This window comes from Salmo salar, chromosome 21 (genome assembly GCF_965601325.2).
Source record: "Salmo salar chromosome 21, fSalSal1, whole genome shotgun sequence".
Taxonomy (NCBI): Eukaryota; Metazoa; Chordata; class Actinopteri; order Salmoniformes; family Salmonidae; genus Salmo; species Salmo salar.
Genome location: NC_138311.1, coordinates 45,535,548 through 45,556,017, shown reverse-complemented (window position 1 = coordinate 45,556,017; position 20,470 = coordinate 45,535,548). Strand labels below are relative to the sequence as shown.

The 20,470-nt window shown below is 45.7% G+C and overlaps 1 protein-coding gene and 1 pseudogene across 1 annotated transcript; both read right to left on the bottom strand.

Moving 5' to 3' along the window:
* Nucleotides 1-4,327: 4,327 nt before the first annotated feature.
* On the bottom strand, nt 4,328-4,428 carry LOC123729611 (uncharacterized; annotated as a pseudogene).
* A 52-nt stretch (nt 4,429-4,480) lies between these two features.
* On the bottom strand, nt 4,481-20,147 carry mrasa (muscle RAS oncogene homolog a). The gene is made up of 6 exons (XM_082967209.1): nt 19,988-20,147; nt 12,482-12,699; nt 9,295-9,448; nt 8,613-8,712; nt 6,807-6,886; nt 4,481-6,321 (listed from the first exon to the last, which is right to left on the bottom strand). Exons 2-6 carry the CDS (start codon nt 12,675-12,677, stop codon nt 6,222-6,224), a joined length of 630 nt encoding a protein of 209 aa, XP_082823335.1. The 5' UTR covers nt 12,678-12,699; nt 19,988-20,147; the 3' UTR covers nt 4,481-6,221.
* Between the last annotated feature and the right edge of the window lie 323 nt (nt 20,148-20,470).

Genomic DNA, 20,470 nt, shown 5'->3' with positions numbered 1-20,470 from the left:
CTGTGAAGAGCACAGGGTGCCAGTGGCGAATTTGCCAATCTTGGTGTTCTCTGGCAAATGCCAAACGTCCTGCACGGTGTTGGGCTGTAAGCACAACCCCCACCTGTGGACGTCGGGCCCTCATACCACCCTCATGGAGTCTGTTTCTGACCGTTTGAGCAGACACATGCACATTTGTGGCCTGCTGGAGGTCATTTTGCAGGGCTCTGGCAGTGCTTCTCCTGTCCTCCTTGCACAAAGGCGGAGGTAGCGGTCCTGCTGCTGGGTTGTTGCCCTCCTACGGCCTCCTCCACGTCTCCTGATGTACTGGCCTGTCTCCTGGTAGCGCCTCCATGCTCTGGACACTACGCTGACAGACACAGCAAACCTTCTTGCCACAGCTCGCATTGATGTGCCATCCTAGATGAGCTGCAGTACCTGAGCCACTTGTGTGGGTTGTAGACTCTGTCTCATGCTACCACTAGAGTGAAAGCACCGCCAGCATTCAAAAGTGACCAAAACATCAGCCAGGAAGCATAGGAACTGAGAAGTGGTCTGTGGTATCCACCTGCAGAACCACTCCTTTATTGGGGGTGTCTTGCTAATTGCCTATAATTTCCACCTGTTGTCTATTCCATTTGCACAACAGCATGTGAAATGTATTGTCAATCAGTGTTGCTTCCTAACTGGACAGTTTGATTTCACAGAAGTGTGATTGACTTGGAGTTACATTGTGTTGTTTAAGTGTTCCCTTTATTTTTTTGAGCAGTGTATATACTGCAAAGTTGCTTAGGAGCTCCCCAGCCTGTCCCAGGATGCCCTCTTCCCCCATCCTTGGTCAAGAGGTCAACAGACTCTATAGGTAACAGAAGAGCAGAAAGGCTGCCGGCCCAGACAAGGTCTCTCAAGCCATATTTAAGCACTGTGCTGACCAGCTCTCCCCTTTCACTGACATATACAACCAGTCACTAGAGCAATGCGCTGTTCCTGCCTGTTTCAAATCTTCCATCACTGTTCCAGTCCCGAAAAAACAAAAGGCGTCCTGTCTGAAGGACTACAGACCTGGGGTCCTGTCTGAAGGACTACAGACCTGGCGTCCTGTCTGAAGGACTACAGACCTGGCGTCCTGTCTGAAGGACTACAGACCTGGCGTCCTGTCTGAATGACAACAGACCTGGTGTCCTGTCTGAAGGACTACAGACCTGGGGTCCTGTCTGAATGACAACAGACCTGGTGTCCTGTCTGAAGGACTACAGACCTGGCGTCCTGTCTGAAGGACTACAGACCTGGCGTCCTGTCTGAATGACTACAGACCTGTAGCGCTCTCCTTGGTCATCATGAAAACCTTTGAGCGCCTGGTACTGTCTCTAAACCATCACTGACGCCTCCCTCGACCCACTGCAGGTCACCTACAGAGCTAACAGGTCTGTGGACATACAAGGATATTGTTTGTGAACTTGAGCTCTGCGTTCAATACCATCATGTCAGAACAACTAAAAGACAAACCCTCCAAGCTGAATGTGTCCAGCTCCATGTCAGTGGATCACTGACTTCCTGACCAACAGGACTCAACACGTGAAGCTGGGAAAACACCTTTCGGACTCTTTATCCCACAGCATTGGAGTACCGTAAGGACGCGTGCTCTCACCTCTACTCTACACCAACTACTCAAGTTTGCAGACGACACCACTCTGGTTGGTCTCATCAACGAAAGCGATGAGTCCAAGTACAATGGAGAGGTCGACCAGCTTGTGTCCTGGTGCAGTCGCAATAAACTGGAACTCAACACAGACAAAACTGTGGAGATGGTGGTTGACTTCAGAAAACGTCCCCCACCACCAGATTGATGGCTCAGCTGTTAGCACGGCTGAATCATTCACATTCCTGGGGACCATCATTTCCCACAACCTTAACATCACAGCGGTCAGCAACAAGGTACACCAGCGGATGTATTACTTGCGGCAGCTGAAAAAACTCAAAATCTGCCGGCTAATGCATCAATCGTTGAGTTCATCCTCATCTCCTCCATCACCATCTGGTTTGGGTTTGAAGCTGCTCACTACAAGGGCAAATTGCAATGCATTGTCTGGTCTGCAGAGAAGGTTATCGCTGGCTAGCACCTGCCCTACATTGACATCTGCATGACTCCAGGGCAAGGAAGTGTGCAGGAAAGATCATAGCCAACCCCTCCCACCCCGGTCACCCCCTCCACCAAAAATTCACTTCTGGCAGGCAGGTCACTCATGACCAAAACCTTCCGCCACCTGAAACGTTGCTTCCCCCGGGCTGTGGCCCTAACCAACCGGCCATCCGGCCCAGAGACTAAAGGACTATGCACTCGATGTGGCACACCGCATCAAGCCATCTCTATACTGCATTTGCACTATGTCCATCTCTCTGCATTGACATTTGCTGATACTGTAAAATTGTACATCCACTGTATATAAACCACTTACATATATATATATATATATATATATATATATATATATATATATGTAAACTTTAAAATTCTGATTCTAAATGTACTTGGTGAAGGTGATTCTGACGTTGGATTTCTTCATGGTTTTACACTGCTTAGAAACGCCTAAAATGGCTATACTGCTTCTTACTTTATCATAATCCTAATAATCCGTATCATAATTGCACAACGTTTTGCAACGGAAACCGTTTACTGTTTACTCTAGGAACCAAACGGAACGAAACGGGACCGACCTGAATTTGTCCGATAGAACCTCTCATTTTGATTACAAAATGTTTCCTGTTTAGAGTAAACGGTTTCCATTACGAAACGTTTTGCAAAGGAATCTGACTAATGAATACACCACTGCAAATCAATTTATAACATTTTTGACATGCGTTTTTCTCAATATTTTTGTTGTTATTCTGTCTCTCACTGTTCAAATAAACCTACCATTAAAATTATAGACTGATCCTTTCTTTATCAGTGGGCAAACATACAAAATCAGCAGTCGATCAAATACTTTTTTCCCCCACTGTAGGCCAGTAACCGAAAGGTCGCTGGTTCGAATACACAAGTCGACAATGTGAAAGTCTGTCGATGTGCCCTTGAGCAAGGCATTTAAACCCTATTTTGCTCCATGGGCTCCGTACTTCTATGGCAGACCTTGTAAAACAAAACATTTCACTGCACCTATTCGGTGTGTGACAATATTATTATATTTTTTTCATGTGATTTATAGAGCTTACATTATCCCTTACTGTAAATCACAGGGTAGCATGTCTGTTCTACACAATATAATTCCATCTGCAGATTCTCCACATTCCATAACGTTGAAAGCACTTCAACAGACCCCGAGGCGCTGAAATAAGTGTACAAGATACAGCCACTCTGTAGGTCTATTTTATCAGAGGGAGAGAAATTCTTAACACAATTTCAGTCTCCAGGGTGCATCCTGAACATGTATTCGGTGGAGTCCGATGGACAAGTACGATGACAAGGACATGAATTTTCAATCAATTGTATCCGTTTCAGCTCTACAGGCTGTATCTATTCCATGGAGAGTAGAGAGATCATTATTTTTTTTACCTTTATTTAACTATTTTTTTTTACCTTTATTTAACTAGGCAAGTCTAACGACACCAGTGAGCCAGCAATATGATTAATATCAAAGGCTTCTGCTGAACAGGCAGTTATGCCCATCACTATACATATTTTAGAGATTGTGTGTGTGTGTGTGTGTGTGTGTGTGTGTGTGTGTTGTAGCACACTATAACACACACACACACACACACACACACACACACACACACACACACACACACACACACACACACACACACACACACACACACACACACACACACACACACACACACACACACACACACACACTGCAGGAGATTTAGCACCTAACAGGCACCTGTCTCTTCTGGCTGATATTAGTTATGCCCTACAACACCCAGCCTCCACTAGGAGCTAATACCAATATGTAGTCATAGAGTGCCACAAATGCCATCCTATTCCCTATATAGTGCTTTGAAGCAGGGCCCATATGGTTCCAGTTGGGGAGCAACCACAGGTTCTCGTGACAGACTGACCAGCATTTCTCTACACCCGCAATAACATCTGCTAAACACGTGTATGTGACCAATAAAATTAGATTTGACAGTTTTTATTTATTTAACTAGGCAAGTAAGTTAAGAACAAATTGTTATTTACAATGACGGCCTACCCCGGGCCAAACCCGACCGACGCTGGTCCAATTGTGTGCGGCCCTATGGGACTCCCAATCACGGCCGGTTGCGATACAGCCTGGAATCGAACCAGGGTCTGCAGTGACGTCTCTCTAGCACTGAGATGCAGTGCCTTAGACCGCTGCACCACTTGGGAGCATTTAATATGTAGTCCCCCGATGTGGGACGTATCAGATATTAAACTGATAAGAACAGATACTATACTTGGTCTTAGCCAAAAGGCCGAGGTCCCCAGGTTAAGTGAGCAAGACATCATACAGACACACAGTCAGAGATAGTATCATTTAACTCACAATATTGTATTTCTTTATTCATTATTGAAAACCTGAAGTTACGATAGATAGAAAGGTGGTGGCCATTTTTGTTATGCCTCGTCTTCTCCTAGTTCATCAGTCAGACACAGCCAGTTATAACAAATCATGTTGAGGTAACAGGTACAGTAATAAATTATTCATTATTAAAAAACACTACTAAAGAAATTCATATCAATAATACAAAGGTTTCAAACATACTTGATATGATATCATTGATTTCTTCAGACACAAGCTTTTTTCTTCTCTTTTTTTGTAAAATACTGCCAAAGACAACATGTCTGCTAGTTCATACCCTGGGAAGTGGAACTTCCACTGTACTGCACCTCTTGGTGAAATACAGCAGGGTCACTCCAGGCCCATGTTTATTACGCACCAAACGAATGAAAATGGACTGAAACATGAAGGCATTACTTGGACTTGTCCAATAAGAAACGTCCATTTTTGTTTTCCATTAGAAACTGTTTTGCTACGGAACACGACCCAGGGCTGAGAGTATAGAAACTGTTCAGTGCAGCAGACATGAGACAGACAGATTCGGCTACATGGGATTGACATTTGATAAGATCACTTTTTCACATTCCATTATGCCTTCCTTTTCATATTTAGCAATTTTTCAACAGATGCGAATATGAAACTCAAACTCTGTTAAAAATGCAATGGTACTTTGTTCTTTTAAGAGCCCATTTCTAACCAGATGAACAAGCCAAAATGTTTTTTGTTGTTGTTTTGTTTAGTGCTTTAACAGTACAAGCCATTTCATATGTTATGAAATACTCCTTATTAGACAAGAGAAATCGAACGTCTTGTTGCTTGGAGTGACTGGTCCCATCAACCTACAAGCCAGATTCCCCATCGACTGATCCCAGACCAGTACTAACAGCCACATCCTCCCACTTTTCTTCAGGACCCCAGGAAACAAAGCCACATCCTTTCACGCCAGTGGCTAGTGCAAATAGAATATACTTCATAATCATATACCCTTATCGTTTCAGAATTCAATCTTCAACACCATGTTGAACGCACAACCACAATGTTACACTCAAATAATGTATCCCAAGTCCCCGACCTGACTGACAGTCAGATCATGGGTCCCCAACAACATCTAACTTCACATCTCCCCACCCTGGAGAATACCTTGATGTCCACCTCCACAGAGAGCACCATCACATCACTGTCTGTAATTCAAAGTCAGTCCATAAGGAGCTCTAACTGGAGTGCTTTTTTCTGACCAATCAGGGGAAGGGAAAGGGAAGTGTAAACCTGTTAATTTGTACAACTGAATGCATTCAACCGAAATGTGTCTTCCGCATTTAACCCAACCCCTCAGAATCAGAGAGGTGCGGGGGGCTGCCTTAGTTGACGTCCACGTCATCAGCGCCTGGGGAGCAGGTGTTGTTGGGGGTTGCCTGCCTTGCTCAAGGGCAGAATGGCAGATTTTCCCACCTTGCCAGCTCTGGGATTTCAAACCAGTAACGTTTCAGTTACTGGCCCAACGCTCTTAACCGCTAGGCTACCTGCTATAAGACCCCCACTTGGGGATGTCTTGGAGTTGACCCCCTCAACTGAGAGGGGTTTTCCATGACACTGTAACAGTCAACAGTCAGTTCCTTCTCTCCCCAAGTCCCCCCTTCCTCCTCCAGTTGTTGCTCCCTGCCAGTCTGCAGTTCTCTCTATCAACAATGCTACGCAGCGGCGAGAAGGGTGACACCATCACAAGATGACACAGTGGACTTTGTGAGAACCCGTAGAGCGTTCTCCTCGCCACTTCATCTTCTTTTTCTTCTTCAGGCTCCTCTCTGGGATCTGCTGCCTGCAAAGGGATAGGGGGATGGTGGAAGGGAGAAATAGAAAGAAGAGAGAGAGAGAGGGAGAGAGAGAGGGAGGGGGGAGAGAAAGAGGGGGTAGAAAAGACAAGAAAATGAGTAAGAAAGGAGGGTATGTAAAGGGAGGAGAAAACAAGAGAAAAAAGAGATGAGATGAGAGAAATGAGGGTTAAAATCAGATGGCCAAGCTATCTAAGCAGCTAGACTAGATGGCTTCTGTACTACTCCTCTGAAATTACACATCTGTTCATTCAGGAAATAGCTACAGTTTTTTCCCCATCCTTTTAACAGACTTTTTCTGGCATTCATGTCAAACATATAGTTATGTATGTTTGCAAAGAGAAACCATAATGGTGGTTCTCTTATTCAAGCATCAATTTAATACAATATGTTCATGCCTATAGATTCTTAATTCATCATTCTTAAACATAACCTGCAAGTCAGTGAGTATCCATCTAGAAGTTTGACCTACCTTATAACTCTGACTAGTCCATGGAACGCCTTGTCCACATTCATAGGAGGATCCTTGGCACTTGTCTCAATGTATGTAATCTGTAAAGAAAAAACACATTGATCCAACATTGCCAGGAAACACGACATAGTACACAAGCAAACATCAAATTGTCTCTGTTTTAAAAAGTTCTACAGCTGCACCATCGAGAGCATCCTGACTGGTTGCATCACCGCCTGGTATGGAAACTGCTCTGCCTCCAACCGCAAGGCGCTACTGAGTGTAGTGTGTACGGCCAAGTACAGCAAGCAGAACCGGAGCGCCAAGTCCCGTTCCAAAAGGCTTCTTAACAGCTTCTACCCCCAAGCCATAAAACTGCTGAACAGCTAATCAAATGGTTACCCGGACTATTTGCATTGACCCTCCTTTCTTTATGCTGCTGCTACTCACTGTTATTATCTATGCATAGTCACTTTACCCCTACCTACATATTACCTCAATTACCTCGACTAACCTGTACCCCCGCACATTGACTCGTCGGTACTGGTACTCCCTGTATATAGCCTCGTTATTGTTATTTTATTGTTACTTCTACATTTTTTTACTTTATTTAGTTTATTTAGTAAATATTTTCTTAACTCTTATTTTTCTTAAAACTGCATTGTTGGTAAAGGGGTTGTAAGTAAGCATTTCATGGTAAGGTCTACTACACCTGTTGTATTTGGCGCATTTGACAAAAAAAATTATTTGACTTAGCTAGTGCCACAAGGTATAGACAACAAATAGTAATCTTTCCGAACCAGACCCTCATAATAAGGAATGTGAGATTTACAATTAAAAACAAAATGTACTAAGCATATATTTGCCAATAAATACTTTTATGCACATTCTCACACTTGTGGTGCAACCAAATACCTGTCCCAGCCTGCCCTGCAACCAACCACCTCTGTCCCAGCCTGCCCTGCAACCAACCACCTCTGTCCCAGCCTGCCCTGCCCTGCAACCAACAACCTCTGTCCCAGCCTGCCCTGCAACCAACAACCTCTGTCCCAGCCTGCCCTGCAACCAACCACCTCTGTCCCAGCCTGCCCTGCCCTGCAACCAACAACCTCTGTCCCAGCCTGCCCTGCAACCAACCACCTCTGTCCCAGCCTGCCCTGCCCTGCAACCAACAACCTCTGTCCCAGCCTGCCCTGCAACCAACAACCTCTGTCCCAGCCTGCCCTGCAACCAACAACCTCTGTCCCAGCCTGCCCTGCCCTGCAACCAACCACCTCTGTCCCAGCCTGCCCTGCAACCAACAACCTCTGTCCCAGCCTGCCCTGCAACCAACAACCTCTGTCCCAGCCTGCCCTGCCCTGCAACCAACCACCTCTGTCCCAGCCTGCCCTGCCCTGCAACCAACAACCTCTGTCCCAGCCTGCCCTGCAACCAACCACCTCTGTCCCAGCCTGCCCTGCAACCAACAACCTCTGTCCCAGCCTGCCCTGCAACCAACAACCTCTGTCCCAGCCTGCCCTGCAACCAACACACAGCCCATATAACAACCCCAGTCACTGACAATACCAGTGGAGAAAGGAATTTCTACAATGTCGATTATGAGGTTTTTATGACCATTTGACCTGACCATGAAAGATTCTTGGCCCTAACTAGGTAATACAGTAAATACGGTTTTCCTGGTCAGAAAAAAACTATCTAGGAGTCCGTATCAAAAGTACATGAATCAATTTGGACACTGTACTACATCAAACAAGACATTGAATACAAAGGATTTAGACGTCAAGCTGTCCCATAATGCTGCCCACTTCTTGTCGCGGCTGTACTCACGTTGTGTTTGGCAGCCATTTCCTGCCCCTGGTCGCTGGTGATTTTGCGGAGGTGAACCAAGTCCACCTTATTGGCCACCAGCACCATGGGGAAGGCTTCCCTGAAGGAGAGAATGAAAAAGGACTGAGGAACGAACAGATGCATCTCATTTAACACAACGTGTACAGTAACACCACTACACAGCTGACGATCTGACTGGAATCCCACTGAGCAAAAATTGGTTGAGTCAATGCTGTTTCCACGTCACTTCAAACCCCCAAAATCTATGTGATGATGTTGAATCAATGTGGGAAACTGATTGGATTACCGACAAAAACCATTTTTTTATTAGTATCATTTTTTAAACAAAATCCAATGACGTGGTGAAATTTTTAGTTGATTTCACGTTAGTTAACAACTCAACCAAATCTAAATAAAAAGTAGAAATTGAACTGACATCTGCTCCCAGTGGGATGGAAACATTGGCTGAGGAAGGAGTTGTTTGTTGTCATTTTTCGGGAACAAGAGATACAATAGAGAACAGAATCTGCTGTATAGGTGAACCCTTTACCAGTGAGTGTTAGAGGGACAACACAAAACATTACGGCAGACAACCCAGTCGGAGGCACTCAGTGCACCAGCAGCAGTCCCCCGTATGTGTCTGGTCCATAAGGCACGCATCATACCAAGAGCTGTGTCTCACCTGTCCTTCACCCTGAGGATGAGCTGGTGGAAGCGGTCCACGTGTTCAAAGCTGGCCTTGTCTGTCACAGAGAACACAATGAGGAAGCCGTCCCCCGTCCTCATGTACTGCTCCCTCATAGCACTGAACTCCTCTTGGCCTGCCGTGTCCAGCACTGTGTAATTACACACATACAGGTACCAGTGTTTAAGCACTGTGTAATTACACACATACAGGTACCAGTGTTTCAGCACTGTGTAATTACACACATACAGGTACCAGTGTTTCAGCACTGTGCAATTACACACATACAGGTACCAGTGTTTCAGCACTGTGCAATTACACACATACAGGTACCAGTGTTTAAGCACTGTGCAATTACACACACAACGTTTGAAATAACACACAGACACTGTAATAACACATAATGTAGGCACTGTGTAATAACACACATAATGTAGGCACTGTGTAATAACACACATAATGTAGGCACTGTGTAATAACACACATAATGTAGGCACTGTGTAATAAAACACATAATGTAGGCACTGTGTAATAACACACATAATGTAGGCACTGTGTAATAACACACATGGGTACCTGTGTAATAACACACATGGGCACCTTACAATAACACACATGGGCACCTTACAATAACACACATGGGTACTGTGTAATAACACACATAGGCACCTTACAATAACACACATAGGCACCTTACAATAACACACATAGGCACCTTACAATAACACACATAGGCACCTTACAATAACACACATGGGCACCTTACAATAACACACATGGGCACCTTACAATAACACACATGGGCACCTTACAATAACACACATAGGCACCTTACAATAACACACATAGGCACTGTGCAATAACACACATGGGCACTGTGTAATAACACACATAGGCACCTTACAATAACACACATGGGCACTGTGTAATAACACACATGGGCACTGTGCAATAACACACATGGGCACTGTGTAATAACACACATAGGCACCTTACAATAACACACATGGGCACCTGTGTAATAACACACATGGGCACCTTACAATAACACACATAGGCACCTTACAATAACACACATGGGTACTGTGTAATAACACACATGGGCACCTTACAATAACACACATGGGCACCTTACAATAACACACATAGGCACCTTACAATAACACACATAGGCACCTTACAATAACACACATGGGCACCTTACAATAACACACATAGGCACCTTACAATAACACACATAGGCACCTTACAATAACACACATAGGCACTGTGCAATAACACACATAGGCACTGTGCAATAACACACATGGGCACTGTGTAATAACACACATAGGTACCTTACAATAACACACATAGGCACCTTACAATAACACACATGGGCACTGTGCAATAACACACATAGGCACCTTACAATAACACACATAGGCACCTTACAATAACACACATAGGCACCTTACAATAACACACATAGGCACCTTACAATAACACACATAGGCACTGTGTAATAACACACATAGGCACTGTGCAATAACACACATGGGCACTGTGTAATGACACACATAGGCACCTTACAATAACACACATGGGCACCTTACAATAACACACATGGGCACCTTACAATGACACACATAGGCACCTTACAATAACACACATGGGCACCTGTGCAATAACACACATAGGCACCTTACAATAACACACATAGGCACCTTACAATAACACACATAGGCACCTTACAATAACACACATAGGCACCTTACAATAACACACATGGGCACTGTGCAATAACACACATAGGCACCTTACAATAACACACATGGGCACCTTACAATAACACACATAGGCACCTTACAATAACACACATGGGCACCTTACAATAACACACATAGGCACCTTACAATAACACACATAGGCACTGTGCAATAACACACATGGGCACTGTGCAATAACACACATGGGCACCTGTGCAATAACACACATAGGCACCTTACAATAACACACATGGGCACTGTGTAATAACACACATGGGCACCTTACAATAACACACATAGGCACCTTACAATAACACACATAGGCACCTTACAATAACACACATAGGCACCTTACAATAACACACATGGGCACCTTACAATAACACACATAGGCACCTTACAATAACACACATAGGCACCTTACAATAACACACATGGGCACCTTACAATAACACACATGGGCACCTTACAATAACACACATAGGCACCTTACAATAACACACATGGGCACCTTACAATAACACACATAGGCACTGTGCAATAACACACATAGGCACTGTGCAATAACACACATAGGCACCTTACAATAACACACATGGGCACCTTACAATAACACACATAGGCACCTTACAATAACACACATGGGCACCTTACAATAACACACATAGGCACTGTGCAATAACACACATGGGCACTGTGCAATAACACACATGGGCACCTTACAATAACACACATGGGCACCTTACAATAACACACATAGGCACCTTACAATAACACACATGGGCACCTTACAATGACACACATAGGCACCTTACAATAACACACATAGGCACTGTGTAATAACACACATAGGCACTGTGCAATAACACACATGGGCACTGTGTAATGACACACATAGGCACCTTACAATAACACACATGGGCACCTTACAATAACACACATAGGCACCTTACAATAACACACATAGGCACCTTACAATAACACACATGGGCACCTTACAATAACACACATAGGCACCTTACAATAACACACATGGGCACTGTGCAATAACACACATAGGCACCTTACAATAACACACATGGGCACCTTACAATGACACACATAGGCACCTTACAATAACACACATGGGCACCTTACAATAACACACATGGGCACCTTACAATAACACACATGGGCACTGTGCAATATTACACAGAGGTACCAATGTTACAGGTTTTACAATATGTTTTTGGGGAAATTCATCTTCTTGCTCAATTGCGAACAATCTAGCTAAAAAACAAATGCACATTATGGGTGTAAATCACAGGATCTAAATCTGTGAAACTATATGGGACCACTGTGCTACAACATGTTTAATTAACATGTTAAACACAATGAATAAAGTAGACGACCAGCCCCCCTAACCCTGAGAGACAGAGGAGAAGATGTCTCCCTACCGTCCAGGATGGCCCACTGTCCGTCTATCTCTGTGTGTTTCAGGTAGGAGTCCTCGATGGTGGGGTCGTAGTCAGACACAAAGATCTTCTGAAAGAACTGGATGGTGAGAGCGCTCTTCCCCACCCCTCCGTCCCCCACCACCACCAGCTTGTACGTGGGGAGGTTGTCGCTAGGGACCGCGCTGCTGGTTGCCATGGCGACAGACAGCTGGCTACACCTGGAACACGGCAGGAGGGGAGGGAGAGAGGGAGAGAGATGGAGGGAGAGGGGGAGATGGAGGGAGAGAGGGAGGGAGATGGAGGGAGAGAGGGAGATGGAGGGAGATGGAGGGAGAGAGATGGAGGGAGGTGGAGGGAGAGAGATGGAGGGAGGGAGGGAGAGAGGGAGGTGGAGGGAGAGAGGGAGAGAGATGGAGGGAGAGAGAGAGATGGAGGGAGAGAGACGGAGGGAGATGGAGGGAGATGGAGGGAGAGAGATGGAGGGAGAGAGAGAGGGGAGAGATGGAGGGAGGGAGAGAGGGAGATGGAGGGAGAGAGATGGAGGGAGAGAGGGGGGAGAGATGGAGGGAGGGAGAGAGGGAGATGGAGGGAGAGAGATGGAGGGAGAGAGGGGAGAGATGGAGGGAGGGAGAGAGGGAGATGGAGGGAGAGAGAGAGGGAGAGAGATGGAGGGAGAGAGGGAGAGGAAGAAAGGAGCACAAGATAGAGTGTTAGACTGCTGCTGTTGCTAATTCATTGCCAGGGAGACCAGACTTCACAGAGAACCATGCATCAAACACCAGCCCCCTCAGAGAGAAAGAGCATCAGCTAGCTATCGACACCTCCGTCAATCTCAGCTAAAGGGGCTTGCAGAAAATGCTGTAGTAAAGGATAGGGAATCGATGTGTGTGATGTGCAAGCAACATGTGTCATAATACTGTAATAAACCAAAGAACTGGAGCAGCAGAGCCTAAGATAGAGATTAGGCTACTGACTGAGCTGGAGAAAACACCCTGGACACTGATTGGCTGTCTGTATGAGGAAGTGCCTTGCACGGCCAGCCAACCAGTGGTGTAATGGAGAGGCTCTCCTTCCCACTATGTTGACTATTCTGTTTTCTCCTTCTTCTGAGACTGCCAGAATAGCATGCAGCACCAACCACTCTCCCAGCACCATTATGAGCAAGGGAAATACGGTCTAGACATATAGACTACTGTGCTTCGTAATTATGGCTTTCAGAAAGAAATTCACTGCCCGTGACTTTTCTCTGAAAGAATAGACTATATAGCAGCTATCGTGGTGCATTTTCACCAGTTTCCCACAAAAAGAATTGTGATTCAGATTCACTGACCATTTCTGTTTATTTTTCTGTCGCTTGACAACATTTTCCCTCCCACACTTTGTTTAAATTGTTGTTTTTCTACTGTGACTTAGTAAGGACCTGGTCCTTGATAAATATGGACATTACAGCAGGTAAGTGCTCTGTTGTCTTGTGTGTGGGGGCATTATTTCATTAACCTTATGCTGTAATGGCAAAAGGCAACAGCTTTCACAAGACATGTAAAGCCACTAAGATAGTGGGTAGAGGACAGGCTGTGGGAAGAGGACAGGCTGTGGGTAGAGGATAGGCTGTGGGTAGAGGATAGGCTGTGGGTAGAAGACAGGCTGTGGGTAGAAGACAGGCTGTGGGTAGAAGACAGGCTGTGGGTAGAGGACAGGCTGTGGATAGAGGACAGGCTGTGGGTAGAGAACAGGCTGTGGGTAGAGGACAGGCTGTGGGGAGAGGATAGGCTGTGGGTAGAGGACAGGCTGTGGGTAGAAGACAGGCTGTGGGTAGAGGATGTAGGTAGAGGACAGGCTGTGGGTTGATGCTGTGGGTAGAGGACAGGCTATGGGTAGATGCTGTGGGTAGAGGACAGGCTGTGGGTAGAAAATGTGGGTAGAGGACAGGCTGTGGGTAGAGAACAGGATGTGTGTAAAGGTCATGGCATAGATACAATTGAAGTCGGAAGTTTACATACACCTTAGCCAAATACTTTTAAAAACTCCGTTTCTCACAATTCCTGACATTTAATCCTAGCAAACAATTAGTGACACGACTTCTACCGAAGTCGGTCCCTCTGCTTGTTCGGGCGGCGTTCGGCGGTCGACGTCACCGGTCTTCAAGCCATCGCCGATCCACTTTTCATTTTCCATTTGTTTTGTCTTTGTTTTCTACACACCTGGTTTCTCTTCCCCAATTACATGTTCATTATTTAACCCTCTGTTTCCCACATGTTAGTGTGCATGTTTATTGATTGTTCATGTCGGTACTTGTCGGCTGGTTATTTTTTCCGGGTTATGTATTTACGCCCATTATTTTCGAGTGACCGGTATTTCTCCGCACCTTGAGTATTGTCTGTATACTGGTGCTGTCGTGGAATTAAATACCTTGTACACTCATTTCTGCTCCCCTGCGCCTGATTCACTGCACCAGTTACCCACACTACCCTGACACTTAGGTCAGTTAGGATCACCACTTTATTTTAAGAATGTGAAATGACAGAACAATAGTAGAGAGAATGACGTTTCATCACGTTCCCAGTGGGTCAGAAGTTTACATACACTCAATTAGTATTTGGTAGCATTGCCTTTAAATTGTTTAACTTGGGTCAAACGTTTCACGTAGCCTTCCACAAGCTTCTCACAATAAGTTGGGTGAATTTTGGCCCATTCCTTCTGACAGAGCTGGTGTAACTGAGTCAGGTTTGTAGGCCTCCTTGCTTGCACACACTTTTTCAGTTCTGACCCAAATTTTCTATAGGATTGAGGTCAGGGCTTTGTGATGGCCACTCCAATACCTTGACTTTGTTGTCCTTAAGCCATTTTGCCACAACTTTGGAAGTATGCTTGGTGTCATTGTCAATTTGGAAGAGCCATTTGCGACCAAGCTTTAACTTCCCGACTGATGTCTTGAGATGTTGCTTCAATATATCCACATAATTTTCCTCCCTCATGATGCCTTCTATTTTGTGAAGTGCATCAGTCCCTCCTGCAGCAAAGCACCCCCACAACATGAGGCTGCCACCCCCGTGCTTCATGGTTGGGATGGTGTTCTTCGACTTGCAAGGCTCCCCCTTTTTCCTCCAAACATAACGATGACCATTATCGCCAAACAGTTCTATTTTTGTTTCATCAGACCAGAGGACATTTCTCCAAAAAGTACAATCTTTGTCCCCATGTGCAGTTGCAAACCGTAGTCTGGCATTTTTAATGGCAGTTTTGGAGCAGTGGCTTCTTCCTTGCTGAGCGGCCTTTCAGGTTATGTCGATATAGGACTAGTTTTACTGTGGATATAGATACTTTTGTACCGGTTTCCTCCAGCATCTTCAAAAGGTCCTTTGCTGTTGTTCTGGGATTGATTTGCACTTTTCACACCAAAGTACTTTCATCTCTAGTAGAGATCCTTCCTGAGCGGTATGACGGCTGCGTGGTCCCATGGTGTTTATACTTGCGTACTATTGTTTGTACAGATGAACGTGGTACCTTCAGTCATTTGGAAATTGCTCCCAAGGATGAACCAGACTTGTGGAGGTCTTCGCTGATTTCTTTTGATTTTCCCATAATGTCAAGCAAAGAGGCACTGAGTTTGAAGGTAGGCCTTGAAACACAAAATGACTCAAATGATGTCAATTAGCCTATCAGAAGCTTCTAAAGTCATGACATCATTTTCTGGAATTTTCCAAGCTGTTTAAAGGCAGTCAACTTAGTGTATGTGAACTTCTGACACAGTGAATTAAGTGAAATAATCTGTCTGTAAACAATTGTTGGAAAAATGACTTGTGTCATGCACAAAGTAGATGTCCTAACCGACTTGCCAAAACTCTAGTTTGTTAACAAGAAAGTTGTGGAGTGGTTGAAAAACGAGTTTTAATGATTCCAACCTAAGCGTATGTAAACTTCCAACTTCAACTGTAGGGCACATGGCAAGGTCACAGCCCAGGATGTGTGATACAGATCTGACCCTTTAAAATAATTCATATTTTTTGCCTGATTCCAGTTAGTTTTTTCCCCAAAGTCAGTTCTCCATTTTGTTTTTCTGTCCTGGTTCTCTGCACCGTGCATACAGCGAGTGGGTAGAGAACAGCCCAGGCTCAGCCCAAGCAGTGTGTAAAGGACAGCCCAGGCTCAGCCCAGACAGTGGGTAGAGGACAGCCCAGGCTCAGCCCAGGCAGTGTGTAGAGGACAGCCCAGGCTCAGCCCAGACAGTGGGTAGAGGACAGCCCAGGCTCAGCCCAGGCAGTGGGTAGAGAACAACCCAGGCAGTGGGTAGAGGACAGCCCAGGCTCAGCGCAGGCAGTGGGTAGAGAACAACCCAGGCAGTGGGTAGAGGACAGCCCAGGCTCAGCGCAGGCAGTGGGTAGAGAACAACCCAGGCAGTGGGTAGAGGACAGCCCAGGCTCAGCCCAGGCAGTGGGTAAAGGACAACCCAAGCTCAGCCCAAGCAGTGAGTAGAGAACAGCCCAGACTCAGCCCAGGCAGTGGGTAGAGAACAGCCCAGGCTCAGCCCAGGCAGTGGGTAGAGAACAGCCCAGGCTCAGCCCAGGCAGTGGGTAGAGAACAGCCCAGGCTCAGCCCAGGCAGTGGGTAGAGAACAGCCCAGGCTCAGCCCAGGCAGTGGGTAGAGAACAGCCCAGGCTCAGCCCAGGCAGTGGGTAGAGAACAGCCCAGGCTCAGCCCAGGCAGTGGGTAGAGAACAGCCCAGGCTCAGCCCAAGCAGTGAGTAGAGAACAGCCCAGACTCAGCCCAGGCAGTGGGTAGAGAACAGCCCAGGCTCAGCCCAAGCAGTGGGTAGAGACCATGACACTGGGTCGCAGGAAACAGCAGTCAGCTGGTGAAGGCAGCCCGCCCCTTCCTGCTCCACACAATAAAGGGAAAGGAAGAGGTTTCCTTCATCAAGCAGCCCAGACAGACCTTCCTGCCTCAAGCGGCCCAGACAGACCTTCCTGCCTCAAGCGGCCCAGACAGACCTTCCTGCCTCAAGCGGCCCAGACAGACCTTCCTGCCTCAAGCGGCCCAGACAGACCTTCCTGCCTCAAGCGGCCCAGACAGACCTTCCTGCCTCAAGCGGCCCAGACAGACCTTCCTGCCTCAAGCGGCCCAGACAGACCTTCCTGCCTCAAGCGGCCCAGACAGACCCTCCTTCCTCAAGCGGCCCAGACAGACCTTCCTGCCTCAAGCGGCCCAGGAGACCTTCCTGCCTCAAGCGGCCAAGACAGACCTTCCTGCCTCAAGCGGCCCAGACAGACCTTCCTGCCTCAAGCGGCCAAGACAGACTTCCTTCTTCAAGAGGCCCAGACAGACTTCCTTCTTCAAGCGGCCCAGACAGACCCTTGGAGAAGGATGTATTGGAAGATATTCCTGCCTCCCTCACAAGGGAACAGCTAGCTAGAGGAAAAATCTGCCTCCCTCACAAGGGAACAGCTAGCTAGAAGAACAACCTCCCTCACTCCATCACAAGGAAACAGCTAGCTAGAAGAACAACCTCCCTCCCTCCATCACAAGGGAACAGCTAGCTAGAGGAACAACCTCCCTCCCTCACAAGGGAACAGCTAGCTAGAGGAACAACCTCCCTCCCTCACAAGGGAACAGCTAGCTAGAGGAACAACCTGCCTCCCTCACAAGGGAACAGCTAGCTAGAGGAACAACCTGCCTCCCTCACAAGGGAACAGCTAGCTAGAGGAACAACCTCCCTCCCTCACAAGGGAACAGCTAGCTAGAGGAACAACCTCCCTCCCTCACAAGGGAACACCTAGCTAGAGGAACAACCTCCCTCCCTCACAAGGGAACACATAGCTAGAGGAACAACCTCCCTCCCTCACAAGGGAACACCTAGCTAGAGGAACAACCTGTGTACCCAAAACATACTGTACCACCTCATCAATCAATTAAACTACCGCTGACTGCTGACCACCCAATACATGCCAATTTTATACCACAGGTCCAGCTCTGATCTGTCTCACTCATCTAGGATCCTCACCTGAGCGCTGACTGCTGACCAATGACTAAGGGAGTACTGACAATGATGCCCTATAGACAGGACAGCACACTCAAATGCCCAGTAAAGGGCATGTCATCATCATCACTGGTAAATGGCCAGCGAGTATGCCAACTAAAGTCCTGTTGACTGTACACATGAAGTCACGAGATTCTGGGTATATATGAGGTCACTAGATTCTGGGTACAAATAAGGTCACTAGATTCTGGCTATATATGAGGTCACTAGATTCTGGAAACAAATGAGGTCACTAGATTCTGGCTATATATGAGGTCACTAGATTCTGGGTACAAATAAGGTCACTAGATTCTGGAAACAAATGAGGTCACTAGATTCTGGGTCTTCAGCATCTGTGATGACAGTATACACAATCACATGATGGACATCTGTGTGCTCTGAACTGGACAGCTGTGTGCTCAATGTGCTCTAAACATCTCTCATTCTATAATCTGATCAGAACTCATGCATTACATATTTTGCCACTAAAAGACTGACTGACTGTACATGACTTGGTAAAGAGAAGGTTATGTTACTGTTGAGATGCATCTTCAGTGAATCAACCTCACCTTGCTGTCAGTGGACTTTATAGGTACATCTAATGTACTGTAGAGCATAGATCCATGTTGCATTTCATAGAGTAACGCCTTGTGAGAGTCATTTGGTTGACACTGCCCAATATACACGCCCAACATGCTTCTCTAAAACAAAACAAGAGTTCAAGCTGCTTTGATCAAGATTAAATTAAACATGCCATACCTTCAGTGGCATTTTTGCTTCTCTGATCGACTGAGAAGTGAAAAGCCTCCACCACCATGCTACTCTTGCTGCTGTATTATCTGGTGATTTCACTGAGCTATTAATAGTCAAAAGAATATGTGTAGCCCTATTGAAGGCTGCTCAATGGTGGGTGACCTCATCCTATGATGTGGTGCCTGAAGAAATTCTGCAATGGTTATAATGCATCTATTCATAACATGCCTGGTTGAAATACAGTCTGAGGTATAAACATTGTAAAAAAGTAGATTCATATATTATTAATCAAGTTTGGTCTTGTGATGTTTTATCAAGTTATATTTTTTTTATGAAAAGTAGATTCTACTACTGTTCACTTCACCACTGACATAAAACGTCACAACACTATTTCTGTTGTTTTGAAGTCGGGGTTCTGTGTGTATAACAACCGAGTTGCCGCGCCTGGATAAAGGTTTTTTGCTTCTTGAATGTCAAAATCTTTTAGAGAAGTTTGCTGCATCAAGCAATTTCCGCAAATTGAATATTGGCGTCCATTTCTCGAATCCAACAGAGGCCCCACAATGTTGCAAAAAAATTTACTCCAGTTTACGTTGCAGAAACCAACTCAACAATTTAAATATTTACAAAAGCAGAGTAAAAATTTGACATGAAAAAGACTAACTAAGAATGTTTAAGCAACCTACAGTAGCTATGTGTAGCTGCCTGGCCAACGACGACAATTTCAGCAAATAACTTACCAATATGAAACCCGTTGTCGTGGAAGTAGACTACAGCACTTCACGTACAAATATTCCACATCCCTCTTTCTGTCCGTTACCTCAGAACATTGCCATCATCTTGTGACGAGAATGCGCCTGTCATATCCGCGATGCGACGCAAACCGCTATGTAGCAAATCTTTATTGCAACAGCTGATACTAAAAATAGAACGGTCTCATAGGGGTGGACCCTTCTGTTGGTTACAAATAAGAATCATCAGATTTTACTCTCCGCATTAAATAATGACTGCTATTCAAATTTGGTCTAAATACATTTTTTTTAAATATGTTTCACAGAAACATATTTTTTCTACAAAATGTAGAAATCTGATGATTCTTTTTAGGAACGCACCTTTTTTGAGAAAGTGGACTGTTCCGTTATGTCGAGTCTCCCCCAGACTGGTTTCAAGCGATGGTTTGAAGAGGTACTTCTGTCTAAATTCTAAGGTGGTGTCTCTGAGTA

Bases quoted from the DNA above. Each gene is read 5' to 3' on its own strand.
- mrasa (XM_082967209.1), bottom strand. From the start codon at position 12,677: ATGGCAACCAGCAGCGCGGTCCCTAGCGACAACCTCCCCACGTACAAG. The intron at 9,449-12,481 runs GTAGGGAGACAT...GTAATTACACAG, and splicing joins ACAGTGGGCCATCCTGGACG to TGCTGGACACGGCAGGCCAA. The intron at 6,322-6,806 runs GTAGGTCAAACT...ATCCCTTTGCAG, and splicing joins GGACTAGTCAGAGTTATAAG to GCAGCAGATCCCAGAGAGGA.